Source organism: Rattus norvegicus, chromosome 8 (genome assembly GCF_021556685.1).
Source record: "Rattus norvegicus strain SHRSP/BbbUtx chromosome 8, alternate assembly SHRSP_T2T, whole genome shotgun sequence".
NCBI classification, from domain to species: domain Eukaryota; kingdom Metazoa; phylum Chordata; class Mammalia; order Rodentia; family Muridae; genus Rattus; species Rattus norvegicus.
Genome location: NC_141541.1, coordinates 83,502,824 through 83,523,836, shown reverse-complemented (window position 1 = coordinate 83,523,836; position 21,013 = coordinate 83,502,824). Strand labels below are relative to the sequence as shown.

The 21,013-nt window shown below is 42.0% G+C and overlaps 1 protein-coding gene across 8 annotated transcripts in view; it reads right to left on the bottom strand.

The window, feature by feature from the left end:
• Window positions 1–11,961, bottom strand: part of Myo5a (myosin VA) — a 167,654-nt gene extending 155,693 nt beyond the window's left edge. For 6 of the 8 annotated variants that reach the window (XR_015626373.1, XR_015626374.1, XM_087560520.1 and 3 more), the window contains exon 1: window positions 11,865–11,961. Coding sequence is in view for 5 of the 8 variants with exons in the window: in XM_087560520.1 (XP_087416646.1) it covers window positions 11,865–11,891 (27 nt within the window). In the remaining 3 variants the exon portion in view is untranslated. 8 annotated transcript variants of the gene reach the window in all.
• Window positions 11,962–21,013: the final 9,052 nt, after the last annotated feature.

The following is a 21,013-nucleotide window of genomic DNA, read 5'->3' as shown; positions in this document are numbered from 1 at the left end:
GCACACGTGTTAATAGTCCTAAGCCTGGGTAGGTGGAGATGGGTGGGTCCATGGGGCTTGCTGCTCTGTTAGCCAAGCCTAACTGCTGAGTTTCAGGTCAATGAGACCCTGGTTCAAAAAATAAAGTGAGCAGCTCCCAAGGAACAACATTCCCAAGGCTGTTCTCTAGCCTCCATATATACACACATATACACATATACATGCACACATACAGACAGACATAAATACACACATAAACACAAACATACAAATATGAGAAAACTGAAGTAGAGAAAGGGTAAGTAACTGGTTTAAAGGGTAAGTAACATAAAAAGTTATAGCAAAAAAAAAAAAAAAAGGCAGGGGGAGGACAGCAGGGCTGGAGAGATGGCTCAGCTGTTTAAGAGTACTAGCTGTCATTTGCAAAGGACCCTGGGTAATCCCAACACTCCCGTGGCAGCTCACAGTTGTGTACAACTCGTACTCTCTTCTGACCCCTATGGGCACCAAGAATAGACATAGTATACAGACATACATGCAGGCAAAACACTCAAACATATAAAAAGTTATTTAAAAAAGAAAGAAGAAATTGAAGGAGGAAGATAGCAAAACCAGGATCTAGTCTTGGGTGTGTCCATGCCTTAGTTGCTATGATACACTGCCACTCTTTCAGGGAAAAGAGATGAGTCAAAGTCAAGGAAGAAAACACTCACCAAAGCTAGACTGTCTGGCTTTTGAGGAACACTGACAAATTTGAGTTGCTTGGAAACTCTAACAGGACAGTGGAATTTTTCTTTTTAAAAGTTCACTGTTTTAGGTAAGCCAGGTATGGTAAAGCAAGCCTTTACTCCTACTTGTGGAAGGTAGAGGCAGAGGCAGCAGGACTGGCTGACACAAGTTCAGGCCCAGCCCCATCTACACAGTGAGTCCCAGGCAAAACCACCAAAATCTACTGGTAAATAAAAACAAAGTTTGCTTATAAATAAGCCAGATAAATAAAGCATATTCTCTCACACATATAGAACTAACACCAGTCGATCTGAGAGCAGATAGCAGTTGGAAAAGGTGGGTAAGAGAGAATGAAAAACAAGTTTGCATTTGTTGAGCGTGCTCTACCACTGACCTGCATTCCCACATCTTTGTTCCTTCTCCTCCACCCACTCTAGACAATCTCTCATTCTTAGAGCCCAGGCTGGACCAGAATTTACTATGTAGCCCAAATTGGTCTCCATCTTGTGACAATCCTCTTGTCTTGGCCTCCAGAGTGTTGGGGGTAACACCATAAGCCCACCACGCCCTGATACTCAGCGCACCCTTTTACATTTTTTTGATTTTGAGAAACAGCCTCAGTTAATGCAGCCTGGGCTAGCCTTAAATTCATTCTAGAGCCCAGGTGGGCCTTGAATTTACAATCCTGTTAAACATCCTAAGAGAATGACATTGCAGGCTTTCTGTAACCAAGTGTAGCAAAGAACTTTTAAAAGGCTATCTGGACCACAACAAGTAAACAGTAATTAGTATAGAATAACTATTTTGCCAGAGCCATGCATTTGTCCAAATCATTCAAAAAAAAAAGATTTATTTTATTGATGTGAGTACATTGTCGCTGTCTTCAGACACAACAGAAGAGGGCATCAGATCCTGTTACAGATGGTTGTGAGCCACCGTGTGGTTGCTGAGAATTGAACTCAGGACTTTTGGGAGAATAGTCAGTGCTCTTAACCGCTGAGTCATCTCTCCAGCCCTGACATTTTTAATAGAATAAAACAAAACGAAAAAGAAGAAAAGAAGAAGGAGGAGGAGGAGGAGGAGGAGGAGGAGGAGGAGGAGGAGGAGGAGGAGGAGAAGGAGAAGAAGAAGAAGAACAACAACAACAACAACAAGATTTTAGTACATGAAGAAAAGAAACTTCAAGGATACTAAGGCTCCAACTCAGTTTCTCACTTTCAATTTTCCTTTACCATTGAATTGATACAAATCCTTAGTCTCACACAAGGAATGACCAGAAGGCCTCACGCAGTACCAAGACCTGAGTATTAGTGTTAGGATGCTGCTTGTATCATCTGGCATACTGCATTCTGTGTCGCTGTATAACAGCCGGTTAATGCTGAAGAAACCTAAGGTCTGACACAACTAAAAGCCAACCTATCCTTTTATTACTTCAGACAATGTTACAGTTTGTTATAGTGAGGAAGACATGTTCTCTACAACAAAATGACAACATAATATCAGGTAGTTTTCAAGTTAAAATTGATGATTTACATTCAACACAGAAGCTACATTTTCTCTCTCTCTTAAAATTCTAACTCAATTTTTCTTTCTTGCCAAAATTCTTCAAAGATTAAGGAGGAAAATGTGGAGAGGAAGAATTATTTTTTAATGGCACTAAAAAGAAAGTAAGCGCACCTTTAATCCCAGCATTCAAAGGCAAGGAGAATCTCTTTGAGTTTGAGGACAGCCTGGTTTAAAATAGCAAGTTTCAAGCCAGCCAGGACTACAGAGTGAGGTTCTGTTTTTGTTTTTGTTTTTATTTTTAAAGAAAGTAAGTACTTTAAGTTTCCAGAAGATTAAATACTTAAATAAGTCCATATTTTCACTGAGGAGAATTTCTCAAAATAAAATATGGGTATTGAAATCATCTTCCAGAAGTGGGACATCTAGTCACCCTATCCTTGAGGTAATATATATGTAAGGTGCTATTTTTAACGATGAATGTGAATGTCCTACCCCATATATAAATCCAATTCTCACCAAGGAGACTTGGATTCTGAAACTGTCTAAAACTGACTCACATGCAAAGATTTATGGACAAAGCTGCCTTTTGTAGCAACTTACTTCCAACAGTGAAAAGGACTTGCAGCATAAAAATCATGGTACTTCCAGATGTTGGAGTACACATTAAAGTTTTTCAATAAATATTTATAATATAAAATTATAATACATATTTTGAAAAATCATTAAAAAGTTATTAAGATAGTTTTAAAATTGTTGTTAATTTCAATGAGTATAACTCAGTGAAGGCCCTATATCTGATTTTTAGCATCATACACAAAAAAAAATGTTGACTGTGGTAATCTTAGTGGTATTTAAGTTTCATCCTTTGAATATTCTAAATTATCTACAGTATATCTTTCCCCCTTTTTCTTTTTCTTTCCTCCTCCTCCTCCTTCTTCTTCTTTTGTTGTTGTTGTTGTTGTTGTTGTTGTTGTTATTGTTGTCATCTTTTTTGAGACAGAGAACTCTCTAAATCAGGCTGGCTTTTAACTCACAAAGTTCCACTTGCCTCTCCCTCCCCAGTTCTAGGGCTACAATGTATCTTTTATTCTTTTCAGGGGAGGGGGAGATCAGTGCTAGAAATTGAGCTTAGGGCTTCACACATGGCAGCAAACACCTGGACCTTGAGCTTTATCTCCACTTTTTTCAATGTGCTTTACTTTATGACAGGGTCTCACCAGTCTGCCCAGCACGACTTAAACTGCCTCAGCTTGTCAAGTGGCTAAACTACAAGCCTGGGTCACCCTTTGCTATATAATAAATTTGAGGGCAATCTGGATTACATAAGACTTTGTTTCAAAAGAAAGGGGGAGGACTGGGTAGACGGCTCAGTGGTTAAGAACACTGACTGCTCTTCCAGAGGACTTGGGTTCAATTCCTAAAAACCACATGGCAGCTCACAACTGTCTGTAACTCTTATTCTAGGAGATCCAAAACCCTCACACAGACACATGTGCAGGCAAAACACCAAAGTACATAAAAATAAATTAATTCATTAAAAGAAAGAGGGAGAAATTGTGCAAACGTGTTACTGGTGAAAATGAGGAGGGAGAATAATGTGTGCAAGCAAGGACATAAAGAAAGTAAGAGAAAATATAAAATGCTGAGGAAATACAGCAGAAAAATAGCATGAAGGGCAACATACAACTCACAATGTCTTCACAAAGACTGGATAAAAGTATGCTTCATGCTGTCAGTTTCTGATATGTTATCACTAATTTCGCTTGTGTAGATTTTTCCATAGCTCTATTTTTAAACTTCAAGATGATCTCTAGGGTAATATATCTAGTACCATCTAGGTTAGGTAAAAAAAAAAAAAAAAAAAAAAAAAACATTTTCACTTCACTCAAAGATCACCATCATTTTTGGTGATGTACTCAGAAACGACATTGATTGGGGATGATTGTTCATTTTGCCTACCCAGCACTATTCCTTCTGATGGGAAATGGCTTTCAGCCATCCCATAAGGTCAGAGTGAGACTATCAATAATAATGCCGGCCCTCTGTCAAGCCTCCAGGCAAGCATAAACTTGATCACTCCTGGTACTCCTCCCACACTGCCGGTAGGGTATTGTGAAAGGAAAGGGCACATGACTTCAAGAAAGGGCAAGAACTTCTCTATCAGGCTTTCTTCCTCCAGGCCCAGAGCTGTACAATCATGTGATCTGCAGATGCTACTCTCTACTCACTCTGAAACCAGTTGTCCTAAGGATGAAAACGATGTCAGACAGCACATGAGACCCAGTGAAACAGTCTCAAAGATACACCTGAGCCTTCAGTCAAGCCTTGCTTAAACTTTCAGGTCACACAAGCAATTAAGTCCCTTTCTGGCTTTGGATAAGTTTTCTCTTTCTTCCAACTAAATGAACTCTACAGGGCTAAAGAGATGGCTCAGAGGTTAAGAGTTCTTATTGCTCTTGCAAAGGACCTAGGTTCAGTTCCCAACACCTAAATCAAGTGGCTCCAGTTCCAGGTAATCCAACGCCCTCTAACATCCAAGGATACTTGTGCATTCACTATTCACATAAATTCATGCAGAGGTGCACAAACACACACACACACACACACACACACACACACACACACACAAAATCAAATAAATAAGTAAATCTTTAAATCAGTTCTAGCTGGTTAACTGCTTAAAATGTTTCTGTCAAAGAAACATTTGGTAATTTATTGTGTTAGAAATGGCTCAGCAGTTATAAGCATTGTCTGCCCTTCCAGAGGTTCTGAGCTCAATTCTCAGCAACCACATGGTGGCTTACAACTATCTATAATAGGATCAATGTCCTCTCTTGGCATGCAGATATACATGCAGATAGAGCACTCATAGACACAAAATAAATAAATGTTAAAAAGAAAAAGAATTATCATGTATAGATTACCCAGGCTCTAACTTATATACTACAACTAAGCTGATATCATAACTTGAGGTATTCCATTATTCAAATATAAACTTTAATGTTTACAATAGGAATTCACTTAAAATTATACACATTTATTTCAACTTCTAATACGCTAACAGCTACTAAACTAAGATGTTACAAACTTTTTTTAAATTTTTTAAAAAATTACTACTATATTTATTTGTGTGCACATGCCACAGAATGCATATAGGGGTCCATGCACAACTTGAGGGATTCAGTTCTCTATTCTACCACATAGGTCCTGGGGAGCTTAGGTTGTCAGCTCAGTGGCAAGCACACTTACCCACTATCTTGCTGGCCAAACTCCTACTATTCTTGATGTTTAATACTCTATCGTGATCAACTATATTTGTCAAATTCTATTCCTCTTAAATGTGTAGCCTCTTTCCTGGCTTGATCATTCTATTCTGAAAATTTTCTAGTTTTGGTATATATTTGTCAAAAAACAAGTCACAGCAGGACATGATAGCTCATGTGTATAATTCAAAAATTTAGGAAGAGGCTGAGGGCAGAAGGATTCCTATGAGTTTGAGGCCAGTTTAGGCAAGTAATCCAGAGCAGTCTGGACTTCTGAGTAAGAAAACCATGGAGAGACAGGGCGCATGCGCATGTGTGGGCGTGTGTGCCTGTGTGTGTGCGCATATGCGTGTGTGTGTGTGTGTGTGTGTGTGTGTGTGTGTGTGTGCGCGCGCGCGCGCGCGCTCTTCATTGCTCTTCTAGTTTCACCTTATTTTAAAAGGTAAAATTTGAACAACTGGTCCAGGAGTGACAAGTCTTACTAGAGTTAGAACACCTCTGTAATCTTCAAGCCACTGGACTTTTATGATTTAAGAGACAGTGACAAATTTCAAGAGCAACTCATAGTCACTTTACTTTGCTCAAGCAATTCAGAGAATTATTCTGAGTAATTTTCCATTTGCAGTCTCTAGGAAGAGCTTCCGGGTTTCCTAGGTGGAGCGCTCAGCATGCCCTTATCCTAGCTCCTATTTTCATCCTATATCTAATCCTTCACAGAGCCTTGCCTCTCGAGTTTATTCCCTTGTGTAAACACCGTCTTTCTGTACTACCTCTGTCTACCAGACCTCTACAATTCTCATTTCATTTTCTGAAACAGCTTTCCTTTTGGCCTCTCTGGTTCCCAACTCTTCTATGATTCATTCTCTTCAATATGCCTTATTATGTGTTTACTTCTTTAATCACCTTCTTATAATTTCTTTTTGAATTTTTCTCGGATAGGGTCTTGTTATATAGCTCAAGCCATCCTTGAACTTATAGTAATCCTTTGTCGCAGGAGTACATCAGCACACCTGATCCATGTCATTATTTTCAGTCCATACACCCTCCTGTTTAAGTATTCATTCGCTCACTTATTTAACAAACAGGAGCTAAGCCAAACAGCATGTCAGAGGCTTCTAATGGTATGATAGTGGTAAGACACATTCAACATGGAAATATATCCAGGACATTGACACATAGAAAAAAAGAAGACGCTAGCTATGGTTCAGAATCTGAACAGCTGGATGTCACATCAAATCAGAATTGGTAAAGAAATAAACTATAAAACCCAAGGGAAAGGATGCTGAAGTTCCTAACTCTGGAAACTAGAAGAAACATGCCACTGGCAAGCATAGGGACATTAGAAGGAAACAGGCATAGAGGGAGCATGACTGAGGATGTGCTTGCCAAACTCCAGATCAGAGCACATGATCAGATAATGGATTTCAACAACAAAGTTTCAGAATCTCCAGGAATGGTGTTTTGAGGGACAACACTATTGAATATCAAACTGAACTACACCAGAAAACAGATGCACGTGCGCACACACACACACACACACACACACACACACACACGTGCACTCAGGTCTATCCTGGTTAAATAGCTTCAGTAGGTACATAAGAAAACATGGAAAAGGCAAATACAACAGCAAATATGCAATCTACTGCCCAACAAAGCTGTTTTCCCTTAGGAAAAATTTAATGGCTTTAGAGTTTCCATCTGATTTTTTTCTTTCCAACAATACTTAGCATCTTCATGTATCACCGGGAATTTTAATCATATTTGATTTAGGTACCCTTGTCCATTCTATAGCATCCATGTACTATCGATGATATGTATGGACTATTAATATGCAATTTATTAAATTGCTGCAGGTGATCTTTCCAGGTCGCATTGAAAAACTTTGTTCCATAAGTGCTGCACCTCTGAAGTTATTAAAATCAGCAATAGATGAGCTTACCAAATAGACATCCACTGTCAAGACTAGCAACTCTCTCCTGAGATTTTAGGTAGACCTTAAATCACACATCCCAGTGAATACACTAAGACTACTAAGTCAGGCATTCTGTATTAGTGAAGTGTACAATATAAAGTAATTCAATAAGGATGTTGAACATTTCTTTAGGTACTTCTCAGTCATTCCATATTCCTCAGCTGAGAATTCTTTGTTTATCTCTGTACCCCATTTTTAATAGGGTTACTTGGCTTTTTGGAATCTAACTTCTTGAGTTCTTTGTATATGTTGGATATTAGACCTATCGGATGTAGGATTGGTGAAGATCTTTTCCCAATCTGTTGGTTGCCATTTTGTCCTAATAACAATGTCCTTTGCCTTACAGAAGCTTTGCAATTTTATGAGGTCCCATTTGTCGATTCTTGATCTTAGAGCATAAGCCACTAGTGTTCTGTTCAGGAAATTTTCCCCTATGCCCATGTGTTCAAGGCTCTTCCCCACTCTTTCTTCTATTAGTTTCAGTATATCTGGTTTAACATCCTTAGTCATCACGGAAATGTAAATCAAAACAACCTTGAGATTTCACCAGTCAGAATGGCTAAGATCAAAATCTCAGGTGACAATAGATGCTGGTGAGGATGTAAAGAAGAACATTCTTCCATTGTTGGTGGGATTGCAAGCTGATACAACCATTCTGGAAATCAGTCTGGAGGTTCCTCAGAAAATTGGACATAGTACTACCTGAGGACCCAGCTATACCACTCCTGGGCATATACCCAACATATAACAAGGACACATGCTCCACTATGTTCATACCAGTCTTATTTATAATAGCCAGAACTGGAAAGAACCCAGATGCCCTTCAACAGAGGAATGGATACAGAAAATCTGGTACATTTTCACAATGGAATACTATTCAGCTATTAAAAACAATGACTTCATGAAATTTTTAGGCAAATGGATGAAACTTAAAAGTATCATTTTGAGTGAGGTAAACCAATCACAGAAAAACACATATGGTATGCACTCACTGATAAGTGGATATTAGCCCAAAAGCTCGGAATACCCAAGATACAATTAACAAACCACATGAAGCTCAAGAAGAAGGATGACCAAAGTGCTTCAGACCTTCTTAGAAAGGGGAACAAAAATACTCACAGGAAGAAATATGGAGATAATGTATGGAACAGAGACTGAAGAAAAGGCTATCCAGAGACTGCCCAACCTGGGGGAGTCCATCCCATATACAGACACCAAACCCAGACAATATTGTGGATGCCAAGAAGAGCATGCTGACAGGAGCCTGATATAGCTGTCTCCTGAGAGGCTCTGCCAGAGCTTGACAAATACAGAGGCAGATGTTCACAGCCAATCATTGAACTGAGAACAGGGTCCCCAATAGAGGAGTTAGAGAAAGGACTGAAGTAGCTGAAGGAATTTGCAACCCCATAAGAAGAACAATACCAACCAACCAGAGCCCTGAGAGCTCCCAGGGACTAAACTAGCATTCCAAGTAAACATAGGGATGGACCTATGGCTCCATCTGCATATGTAGCAGAGGATGGCCTTGTCAGATATCAATGGGAGGAGAGGCCCTTGGTCCTGTCAAGGTTCAATGCCCCAATGTAAAGGAATGTTAGGGCATCGAGGTGGGAGGGAGTAGGTGGGTGGGTGAGGGAGCATCCTCACAGTACTGGGGGTGGCAGGGGAGGGGAGGGGATGGGATAGCGGGTTTCTGGTGGGGAAACTGGGAAAGGGGATAACATTTAAAATGTAAACTAAAAAAATCCAGTAAAAGAAAAAATAAATCTCAAATATTATATGCTACATCTTTTTAAAAAAGTAACTCAATAGTACTGTAATTAAAAAAAACCCTACTGGAAAAATCAACAAATATGCTTTAACCAAAATGTTAGTCTTAAGAAACATTATATCTAGGTATTAAGCTATTGCTCTTAAATATTTAAACTTCTAGAAATTTTTATGAAATGAAAACCCTGCTAAATTGCTATGTCAAAACCATTATCATTCTAACTTAAGAAAATAAATTGAACAGTCCCATGCCCTTCACTGTAATAGGAGCTGATCTGTATCACACATCAAAATCTGCCTCAAAGGTCTGATGACAACTTTTAAAAGGGCACTTTTCATATTTAATCACATGCTGAATATCATAATTATGGCATGTCAGTAACATGTTTTCCTTGAAATCTATCCACCACTTCCCTCTCTACAATTGTCTGCAAGGGACAGATACTTGGGTTATACTGACATTTCTTCTAATGGTTTCCTTTCTTCTCCTAATACTACTCGGTCCTCTAGAATCATTCCAACATTTGCCACATCCAGAGACATCACCTATGTCCTGCTAACACATCTGCCTGCCTGTTGTTAAGGTAACAGCAGGTTATTTATGCCCTTGGAGATTCAAAGTGGGTCAAGAATATAATAAGTAGACTGTGAGTCCTATGAGGAAAGGACTATGATTTGTCCACTGTTAGAAACTCTAAACACCAGACAGAGTATTTGGTATATAGGACAATAAATATTCCCTCCTGTCATTAAACTAAGGCCCGTTCACAAATCAATCCACAAACAACTACAGAATAAGGCTATTCTGAGGTATATCTGAATTTAGGAAAAAGCCCCTTAAGTCCCAACCTGTTTCAGTGACAATCTGTATCTAAGAAGACTATATAAGATGAATTCTATCACCCATAAGGCTGTGATGGAACCCCCAAAACTTTATAATTTAAAAATGACAACACCTCAAGCGCAAGGCTCTGGGTTTGGTCCTCAGCTCCAAAAAAAAAAAAAAAAAAAAAAGACAACACCTTCCCCATTTTCCCTACAAAATATCTTGTGGGGGTGAAAAACAGGTCTAGAGAAGTCCAGCTACTTACCACCCAATTTTTGCTTATCAGCCTATAATTAGCAGGTCCAAGATGGACTGATGGCAGGGGTCTGGTAGGGGGCCAGACAGGACAGAACAATGTAACAATGTGACAGCTCTTCACAGGGACGTAATTGATACTTGTATCTACTTCGTACATTAACTGCAATGATTAAATGAGTTAGTACTTGCAAAACACTTAGAACTGTACTATATAAGTTAATAAGGTAACTTTTAATCAGTTTCCAATGATAGTCTTATAGACTTGCCATGCCAAAAGAAATTACTAGCTTTAGAGAAATGTTCTAATTGTACACTTCTTAAATCTAGGGCTAGAAAGAAAGTCCCAGGTTCATGCAAGCTCTTCATTTCATGGATGGAAGAAATTAATCATATACCTCATATTTGTTTAAAAAAAAAGTCAGAGGTCACAGAATGCTTTCACAAATAGTATTAAATTTGATCCTCACAACAGCTTGTAAGGAAGGTCAAGAGGACACATAAAATTAACTCTATTTACAAGTAAGAAACCTGAACCAGAGAGGTTATGCAGTTTGCCAAATGGCACACGGTTGGTGGAAAGGTCTAGACCAGATGCAGGTATCTGGATGCCCCATCCAGATTTCTTTCCTCAAGGTTGCAATTTGGGCTCTGGGCTTATTGGTGTCACGTGTGCAAGGAATGATTCCAAACTGCTAAAAGAAGAGCCCAGAAAGCCGGGGCTATCTATATATAGCTCAGTGGTAAAGGGTTTACCTAGTATGCATGAGGCCCTACATTCACTCTCCATGCCAGAGACAAAGGCAGAGATCGAGAGAGACAGAAAGATATGGATTCTGGTAAAATTTTGAAAACGTGAACTAGAAAAGTTAAGGCAATTCTGTTGAGTGGGATTAGAAATAATTTTAATAATCATTAGCTGGCAAAACACTTATTGAAACCATAACATAAGATACCACGAATGCATACACCACGCGCTGCCCAACGCAGATTTTCTGAACAGTCTCTCCAAAAATACGCCATTCAGAGATTACCAGACCCTGAGAATATGGGCGTCGGTTTACGACTGAAAAGGCTGCTACTTCCCCTAAACGAAGACCAAAGGGGAAAGGCTCGCCGGAAAGGAGGGTGAGGACACAGCTAACGAGGCTCTCGGGGATAACGCGCAGGTTGCAAACTCCCAGCCACCGACGAGCCTAAGAATAAGCTCGCCATCTCCGGGCAGCATCTTCCCAAAGGCTCCGCACCCCAGGCCAATGGCAAGAACCCCGCAGCTAAAGGTGAAAGTGGACTGGCTAGATCTGCAGAATCCGAAATAATCTCCTGGAGAGGTTGCCTAGCGCATACCCGCACAGGACGTTATTTTAAGCACGAGTCCCGAGAGAGCGGCTCGAGCATCTATCTGCCCAAGAGCATCCCATCCGAAATGGGATCGGGAGGCAGGGCAGGGAGGTGCAGCCGGGTAGGGAGGTGCAGTCCCGTGGAACCCGCCGGTCCTACAACCACGGTCCCGGGCGCGCGACCCCTCCCCAGGGCACGGCCCCGCGGCGCGCGTTACCTTGGTGTAGAGCTCGGACGCGGCCATGGCGGGCCCAGCGCCGACGCCCCCCGCCTGGGCGGAGGCCGCAGCTCGCGTGGCGGCCGCCCGCGCGGGTGAAACGGCGGCGGGCGGGGAGCAGGGGAAGGGCCCGGCCGGGCAGGGCGGGCCAAGCTGGCGGGCGGGCCCGGGCGGGGCGGGGCGCGTCAGGCGCTAGCGGCGGGCGGGAGCCTGACAGTCATCACCTCCGGGGTTCACCGGCCGCGTGAGCCCGAGGCGCGTGCTCGTGGGCTCCGGGTAGCAGCCGCGTCCCGCCTCAGTCTCCCCAGCCGCCTGCTCCGCACACACAGCCGTGGCGGTCTCCTCAGCAGCCTCGCGTCCTCAGCCCCCCGTCTCCCTCAGTTTCCTCAGCCGCTTCGCCTCCTCAGAGGCCTGGTCTCGGTAGCCTCCTCTGTCTCCTCAGCGGCGCGCGGTGCAGCCGCCGCCGCCGCCGCCCTATGCATTGTGGGAGCGGGAGGAGGCTGCGCTCGAGCGCGGCCACCGTGATCGCTCTCGGCTCTCTCGGGCTCACGCTGCCTCCCATCGGCGGCGGGCACCGAACATCCTCAGCCCACGCGGCTGACATCTCAAACCTGCTTTGGCCGAGTGCCCCAGCCTGCGCGAACGTGGGGCAGTACGGGAGCGCGTCCCGCGTGAGGCAGGAACTGTTAAGAGTGTAGACCCGGCAGCCTCGAGGCTGCTCCTCCTGGTCCCGCTGTTTGTTGGGAGAGGACTTGGGGTTTGGGAGGTTTCATGGAAGGCCTCTTGGTGAACCTGCAACTCCAGAAGAGCCTTGCTCACTGCAGAGCGGGGAAGCTTGCACCACCCGGAATTTGAAGGATGCCCAAGGTCACACTGGACTTGGGTTTGCAGTAGGGTCCCTTGGTGATGCAAGAACATAGGGTGGGCTCTAACACAGAGGAACTCAAATGAACCTGAAAACAAGATGGCCCTGGGGAACAGCCACCGTAGACCTGAGTGTTTGCATAGGTTCACCACCATTCAGAACAAGACCTTTTGTTCTGCTGATCTGTTAGGCTTGACAGCACCAGAAAAAGGCAGCCACTGAGAGAAACTCAAGTGCTTGCGACCTTGACCCAGTCTATTCCTTACCCTTACTCAAGCACAGGAGTGTGGTCTTTTCATCCCATGTTCTCTTGAGCCACACCTTCAAACTTGAAGTAATCTTTTAAAATTTTAGCCTTTTTTTATGTGTCCATCGTTTTTCTTTAAACTCTTAAGTTGTGGCCAGTGCCTATCATGGGAAACTGAGACCAGTTTTATTGTTTGGCTCATTGGGCTTGAGATAGCCCCGGTTTTCTTCAAACTCCATCCTCCTGCCTCTGCCTTGTGAGCGCTGAAACTTTAGAGACGAGGTTCTGAGAGGAGTCCAATCGAAGTCAGAGCACAAGCCTAGCTCCCTGGTTATGTCTGAACTTGAGAAGTGGGTATTTGAAGGAAGACTCTTCACTCCGTTGATGTTTCTGGATTCCATCCTTTCTTTGTCTACCTGTGAAAGAAGCCAAAATGTACCTCTGGCCAGCAGAGCATCCAAAGCATTGAGTTGAGCGCCTATCTCTTATACTTCCTTCAAGTATGTAGAAAGTGCCTGCTTCCTTACCCTCCAGATCTTAGCAACCTGTCAGGACAGTTGAGAAATACTGAGTATGACAGGGCGGGGGTGGAGGGAGGGAGACACCAAAACACCCAAATCAAAACCCTAAGAGTTCTTGTGAAAGTGACTCTTATTTACATGAACAAAAATAAAATTGGAATGGTTCTTTCATAATTTTCGAAGACATACATTCATCTACCCAGATGTAAGAGAAAGAGGATATGGGGGCGGTTTTTTTTTTTTTTTTCCTTTTGGTGGTGGTAGTGGTGGTGGTAAAGTCTCTTTGTTTAGTTGACCCAGAACAATCATACCTCTCCGCCTTGAGTCCCAGGAGTGCTGAAATTGCAGATGCATGCCACCACATACACTTGGGGAATGGGTTTCTGACCACTAACCTCTTGCTTCAAACAGGAAAAGAACAAACTTTAAACAAAACACACCCAACCAGCAATGGGGAGAGGGGCATTCTGATGGTGGACTCTTCTATCTAATGCATATACATATTTATAGCCTAAAGCACTCTGTTATTACTAACGTCTGAAAACCAGAAGCAGGGCCCACACCCCAAAAGTTGGTATAAGGTAGTGTATATTTTATTGTAAATTGATAAAATTTTCAGTTATTGCTTTATAAATTAAGAACATTTTCTTGTAAATTTTTTCAAATGAAAACACGTTTAAAAAAGATCATTTCCTCCAAAGTTCAGATGTCCCTTGACTTTCTTTTATTTTTTTTAACTTGAAAGAGTCATATCCCAACAGACCAATTATAAATAAGAATACTATTAATTTGAAGTGCACTTACTTACTGGCCCTAATCTACTGAACAGCCGTGGCATAGCTTAGCCTTATCTACCTTGAACCTGCTCAGAACAATTAAATTCGCCTGTTGTTGGACAGAGTCATCTAACACAAAGTCTAACTAGTGATGGTGGCGAATAACTTAAGTAATTTATTGCATACTTGTCCAAAGAAAAATGCTGGCCACACAGAAGTGTAAAGCCATCTGTCATTTCCCTTGGTGAAAGCGTGGCTGACTGGGAGCTACAACTTACTGCCACAGTCCAGCAACATAAGGCAGTGTGTTACTGACTGCCAGTCACTAGGTTGAAAACAACTTGTTAAGACAATTGGCAGTTAATTCAATTCATGTGGGTTCAATTCCCAGCACCCATATGGTAGCTAACAATTGTCTATGACTCCAGTTCTAGAGAATTTGATATCCTCTTCTGGACTCCATGGATACCAGGCACACAGACAGACATGCGAGGAAAACACCCATACAAGTTAAATAACTAAGTATAAAGATCATTCCAAAAGTTCTGGACTGGGGATGTAGCTAGTGCTATAATACTTACTGAGTCCCTGGTGAGGCCATGGGTTCCACTCCAATACTACCGAAAATAGGTTAGGAGAGAAAAAAAGAGTGCATTTTCTCCTGAATATATGCCACTTTTATATCATATCATTGTAAAGTAAAAAAAAATGAGCCATTCCAAGTCAAGGACTCTATCTCTGTACATACATACATACATACATACATACATACATAATATATATATATGTACATCCATATGTATTCATGAATGCTACTGTTATCAATGACTATTCAGAGATACAGTGTACCAGATGTTATTCTACATGTCGAGAATTCCTGTGAAAACTCTCTATAGATACTCATGGGTTTAGATTCTTATTGGGGAGACAAAAAAGTTAAAAGGTATAAAGTGTATGTACTCACTTGCTCGAGTAATATAAATATTATAAAATGTGCTTCAACAATGGAGATGTATGATCTCAGTTCTGGAACTGGAGAGCCCAGACCAAGGTCTAAGAACATGGGTCCTCCTGAAGACTATAAGAGACAGTGTGTTTTCCATGTTTCTCTCCTGGCTTCTGTCATTTTGTTCAGAAACTTTTTTCTCCTTTTTCTTCTTTTGATCCAGATCCTTGTTGTATAGAGAGTCTGGCTGGCCTGGAACTCATTCTTGTACCTCAGCCTCCCAGTGCTGGGGTTACAGGAGTATGCCACTCAACATTGTCTCTCACAGTAATGATCCTAGTTCTATAGGCATGGCCTAATTCTAGAGGCAGAAACAAAGTGCTAGTTACTACTTATCGAACTACTTAGTCAGTGTTCACATCTATCCTAGTGTATAATGTTTCTGAAGGCTGGGTCCTGGGCAGAGGGAAAGTTTGGGTGAGTGAAGAAGTCCTGATCATCTGTCCCTGATAGGACAGACAGAGGAATGGAACACTGGTGCATATAAGCAGCTCTGTGTTTTATACTATAACCCTAGCTCTGAGGAGGCACAGGCAGACGCAGGGGGATTCTGGCAAGTTCAAGGCCAGCCAAGGCTGTATATTTTAATCCTGCCTGAAGAGGTAGAGTAGTTAAGCTCAAAAGTTTTGTTTTGTTTTGGAGCATTTCCTTTTGAGCACATTTTCCAGGCTCATTTTGTATTTATCTCCTCTTCCATTTCTCCAACATGCCTGGCTTCCTTTAAGAATGGGTGGCTTGTTGCTATCATAGTATTTGGCTTATAGACTCTTAGCTACAGCAAAAAGAAATAAGTATCTATCTTAATTGATACATGTGTACTTGCCTATAAATGCCTTTAAATGTAGCTACTTGTATCTATGTTAAGTCAGCCATAAGTTCACATTGTATGAAGTTCTTAATTTATTACTACATAGATGACCCTTCCTTCTTATAAACTTCATTCAAACATAGCAGAGCCACACGTCTATTATTTATACAGAATCTCCCTTTTAGCCTAGACTGTCTCCCAATTTATAGCAATTCTGCTGTAGCTTGCCTCCTATTAGGATTATAGGATTCCATACTACACTCACCTTGACCATCTTTTTAACTTTTATTGACTGGTTGGTTGGTTGGTTGCTAGGACATATGAAGGTCAGATGACAACTTGAAGGAATTAGATCTCTGTTCCACCATGTGGGTCCTTGGTATAGAATTCAGTTCATCAGGCTTGGGAGCAAGCATCTTTACCTGCTGAGCCATTTCACCTCTCTCTCCCTCTCCTCCCCCCCCCATTCTTATGTATATTGTTGTTAAGAGGTTCAAATAAGGGAAGTGGCAAAGTGTGCTGGAGAGCCAGGCATGGTAGTGCATGCTCTAATCTGAGTACATGATAGAGAGGAAAAGCATTAGGAGTTGGAATCCAGCCTGAACTGCATGAGAACCTGGAGAGGGGGGCATCTGGGGATGAGTTCCATTGGTAAGAGTGCGTATCTGGCATTCTTGAAGCCCTGGGTCTGATTCCCAGCACTGTGTGTAAATTGACTGTGGTAATTTGGTGTGACTGTGTTCTAATCATTGAAATTATTTTGGTTTTGGTTGGTTGGTTGGTGTGGTTGGTTAGAGACAAGATCTCTTATAGTCTAGACTGGCTTCAAACTTACAACGTAGATGAAGATGGTCTTGAACTGATTCTCTTGCCACCTCCACCTCCTCAGTGCTGAGATTCCAGGTGTTTGCCTCCATCACTAGCTCCAACTCACTATTTTCACCTGACAGACAACAGCGCTGTACTGTACTGTACTGTACTGTACTGTGAAAATCCATACACAAGACTTTGGAGCTACCTAGAACTTCTGTTTGCCAAATGCACAGTAACAGAGTTAGGCAACTTTTGAGACAAGGGGCAATTATATCAAAGTTAGGCTCCAAGCTTTTGTTTGGCAGGAGTTACAGTAGCAGAGGCACAGCAGCTCTTCCCACAAAGAAGCAGCTGCTGAAGCAGGCTTATGAGGCTGTTCCTAGGCGGATGTTAAGCCTGAATCTCCAGCCTTTCTAATAGTTTTCTAAGTCATCTGATATACAGCTCTTGACAAATCCTTTTCACTGCTTAAATGACTCTGAATCTTATCCTTGTGATTCAGAACTGTGACCATTTGGAGTGATACAGCAAGACTGAATGGAAGTAGCCACAATCTTAAGAGTACAGTGTCTTTCAGAAAATATTTATTAGGTACTCACTATGGCCAGGCATTGGGCCAAGTGCTGGGGCAAAATAATAAGCATTCTGATTGTAAGGAGGCCAACTGAGGGGCGTTCTTCAGTGCATTGGGATTAAGTGGTAAAACAGTGTGATGTGGAAATCAATTGTTTCAGGATGAAAGAATGAACGCAATGTGGGACTGGGAACTCTACAGATGAGTTAAGTGCTACAGCAAGTGTAAGAACAGGTACCCCAGCTAAGAAAACCAGGCTAGGGAAAGATATTATATATAGAACTCAAATGTTTTAAAATTTACTTTCATTTTTGTGTATGTGTATGCATGTATGCATGCATGTATGTTTGTATGTATACTATGTGGGTGCATGTGTATGAGGGAACCAAAAGTGGGTATTAGATCTGGAGTTACAAGCAGTTGTAAGCCTCCCAACATGGGTGCTGGGAACCAAACTTGGGCTCACTAGAAGAGCTGCAAGGGCTGCCACTCCAGAACCTATTAAAACAAAGCAAAGCAAAGCAAAACAAAACAAACAAAAAAGCCTGAAAGATTGCCTAGTACCCACAGAACCCAGAAAATGGTGGATTCAGCTCAGGATAGCAGCCAACTCCGAGATAACATCTGGGCAATAGGATAAGAGAGAAACAAATTTAGAAGCAAGGGAGAAGAAACAACCAGGGGAGAGTTTTCTGGAGCAAAAAGATATTATAGGTACTTGATATACACTAAACTAAAATAATTTGAGCTATAATCTAGACCAAAAATACAAGGAAAGAAAAACCCTGAGAAATGCCCAGGAAAAAAGGCAGTGGAGGCACATGTCTTTAATCCCAGCACTGGGGAGGCAGAGGCAGTTGGATCTCTGAGTTCAAGGCCAGCCTGGTCTACGGAGTAAGTCACAGGAAAGTCAGGCCTACTCAGAGAACTCCTGTCAGGAAAAAAACAAAACAAAACAAACAAACAAACAAACAAAAAAACCTAAAAAAAAAAAAAGGCTCACAAGGAAATGTCTGTGATCTGCAGTGAATCATATCAATCCAGAGAGTTAGAAAAACTGCTAGTGATTGCAGACTTTAATGCAACCATTACCACCTGTGATAATGAAACTATAAAAACAGATGGCAAAAACTGAGAGAGGGGAGTCAGAGGGAAAATGAAGATGTTGATTGCCAGTCAGGTATGTGGCTTGTACCTATAATCTTGGCAAAGAGGAAGCTAAAACAGGGTTGCTGAAAGTTTTGAAACCAGCCTGAGCTACATAATGAGGTGCAGGTCAGCCTGGACTACATAATAAAACTGTTTCATAAGTAAGCAAACAGGGCTGAAGATATAGCTCAGCAGGTAAGTGTTTTCATAGCATGCACAAAGTCTTGAGTATGATCCTTAGCACCACACAATCAGGGATAGTAAAACAAGCATTTAATCCCAGTACTTGGGAGGAGAAGGCAGGAAGGATCAGACTTCTGTTTAGAGTTAGATTAGGAAGAGGGCTGAATAGTAAAGTACTTGCTACATAGCATGAAAACTTAAGTTTGGATCCAGAGCACACATATAAAAAGCCAGGTGTTTGCTGTCCTTGTGCTGGGGAGGGGAAGGATTGACAAAGATACGCAGATTCTGGGAGCTCATTGGCCACCCAGTCTAGCCAGTTGATAAACTCCAGGCTCAGAGACTCTTTCAACAACAACAACAACAACAACAACAACATCAACAACAGCAACAACAAAAGACAAGTGATAGAAAACTTTTGCCTTTCTATGCCCGAGGTTGCTACATAGCAAGTTCGAGATAGGTTTTGGGATACATGAGACAGTCTCAAAAATGTTAACCTTGCTATACACATTAGAGGATCAAGAAATACTGTCCACAGTAAATGAGATTGATAACTCAAGAAAGGGTGAAGTTCCATCACTAAGTATAGCAAAGAAGTTTGTAAAAGAATCAAAGGCAGTGATAATATGTCAGGCATAGATGTGCACAACTGCAGTTTTAGTGGTTATTTTGTTTGTATAATTTATTACCATTGATGTTGGGGTGTGGGTGCTGTGGTCCACATACAGAGGTTGGAGGGCAATTTTATGGAGTCAGTTCTATCCATCTATTTTTATATGGTTCTGGAGATGAAACTCCAGCTGGCAAACTTGCAGAACAAACCCCTTTACTTGCTATCTTGCTGGCCCTAGATTTTTAAAATTAATTAATTTTGAGGAAAGGTCTTGTTATGTAGCCTGGTTTACCTCAAACTTGAGGGCCATCTATCCTTTGCCTCTGCCTCTTGAGGGCTGGGATTACAGGTGTGCACCACCACAGCTGGCAGTCTCAGCACTTATAAAACCGAGAAGAAAGGATCTGAAATTTGAAGCTATATTTGAGTACCTGAGATCCAGTTGGAGGAGTTGGGGGGGAGGAAGAAGAGGAGGAGGAGAAAGTGGTGGTGGTGATGGCAGAAGAAACAACCTTTTGATATTTTGATGCTCCAACTTGTGTCAAGACAACACAGAGAAATCACTCTAGCTGTGGACAAACTGAGAAGCCAAAATGTTAAAAACAAAATCCCAATAATTTGGTTTTACCAAATAAAGACTCAGGAGCCAGGGTGAAAGCCTACTAACTCAGGCAGAGAAAGCACCAAGTTGACTTTGCTCAACCCGTGTCACAGAAGAACCCTTCCAACTGAAGTCCCTCCTTTCTACTTCCTGCGCATCTCTCTATCCAATTTCCTGACTTCCTCTCACTGTTTTTTCTCTATGTTCACTCCCTGTCACGTGGTTGCTTGGCCCACCTCTTGATCTGTGATTGACTTTATTCAGTCCTGTTTACAATAAACAGAAAGCTCTCAGATTAAAGATGGATGCTAGGGCTGAGCCACACAACAGGAAACACATTTCCCCAGTAACAGTCTCACAGTGTGATCAAATAGCCAGCAACACTTTCGGACTAACAGTGCGCGCTCGGGCTGAGCCACACTAGAGACTGGATTTTCCAGTACACAATCCTGGAGATTCACAGTGTGAACAAATCCCCTGCAACAGTTGTTGTGCAGTGACCCACTTCAAGGCAGACAGGAAGAGACCCCAAACCAGAGAGAATCTCCCCCAAGACATGTCCTTAGCAACCCGCTACTTCCATAATTAACCTTCATTTCCATCTCTTCCCAACAATCTATCAGGGACTGATCTACTAGATAAGGGCTCATGATCAGAAGCTCCTCCACTGAACATTGCATTCTGTAATACTTCACACCCAAACTCTAGAGGTTATATGAGGCTCACATTTTAAAAACCAGTGTTGCCGGGTATGGAGTCATTCAACTACTCAGGATTTTGAAGTGTATTACTTGAGCCCAAGGCTGAAGAAAAGCCTGGGCAACGTCACGATCCCTGCTGAAGAAAACCACCGAGGCTTCTGTGGTAATGGATGTGGAAGGGGGTCAGGGTAGGATGGCAAGGAGGAGAATAGAGTTGGTAGCTAGGGCAGTGATGTCAAGCATTCTGGCTCATGCCTAGAATTTCAACAGTCAGAAGGCTGAGCAGGAG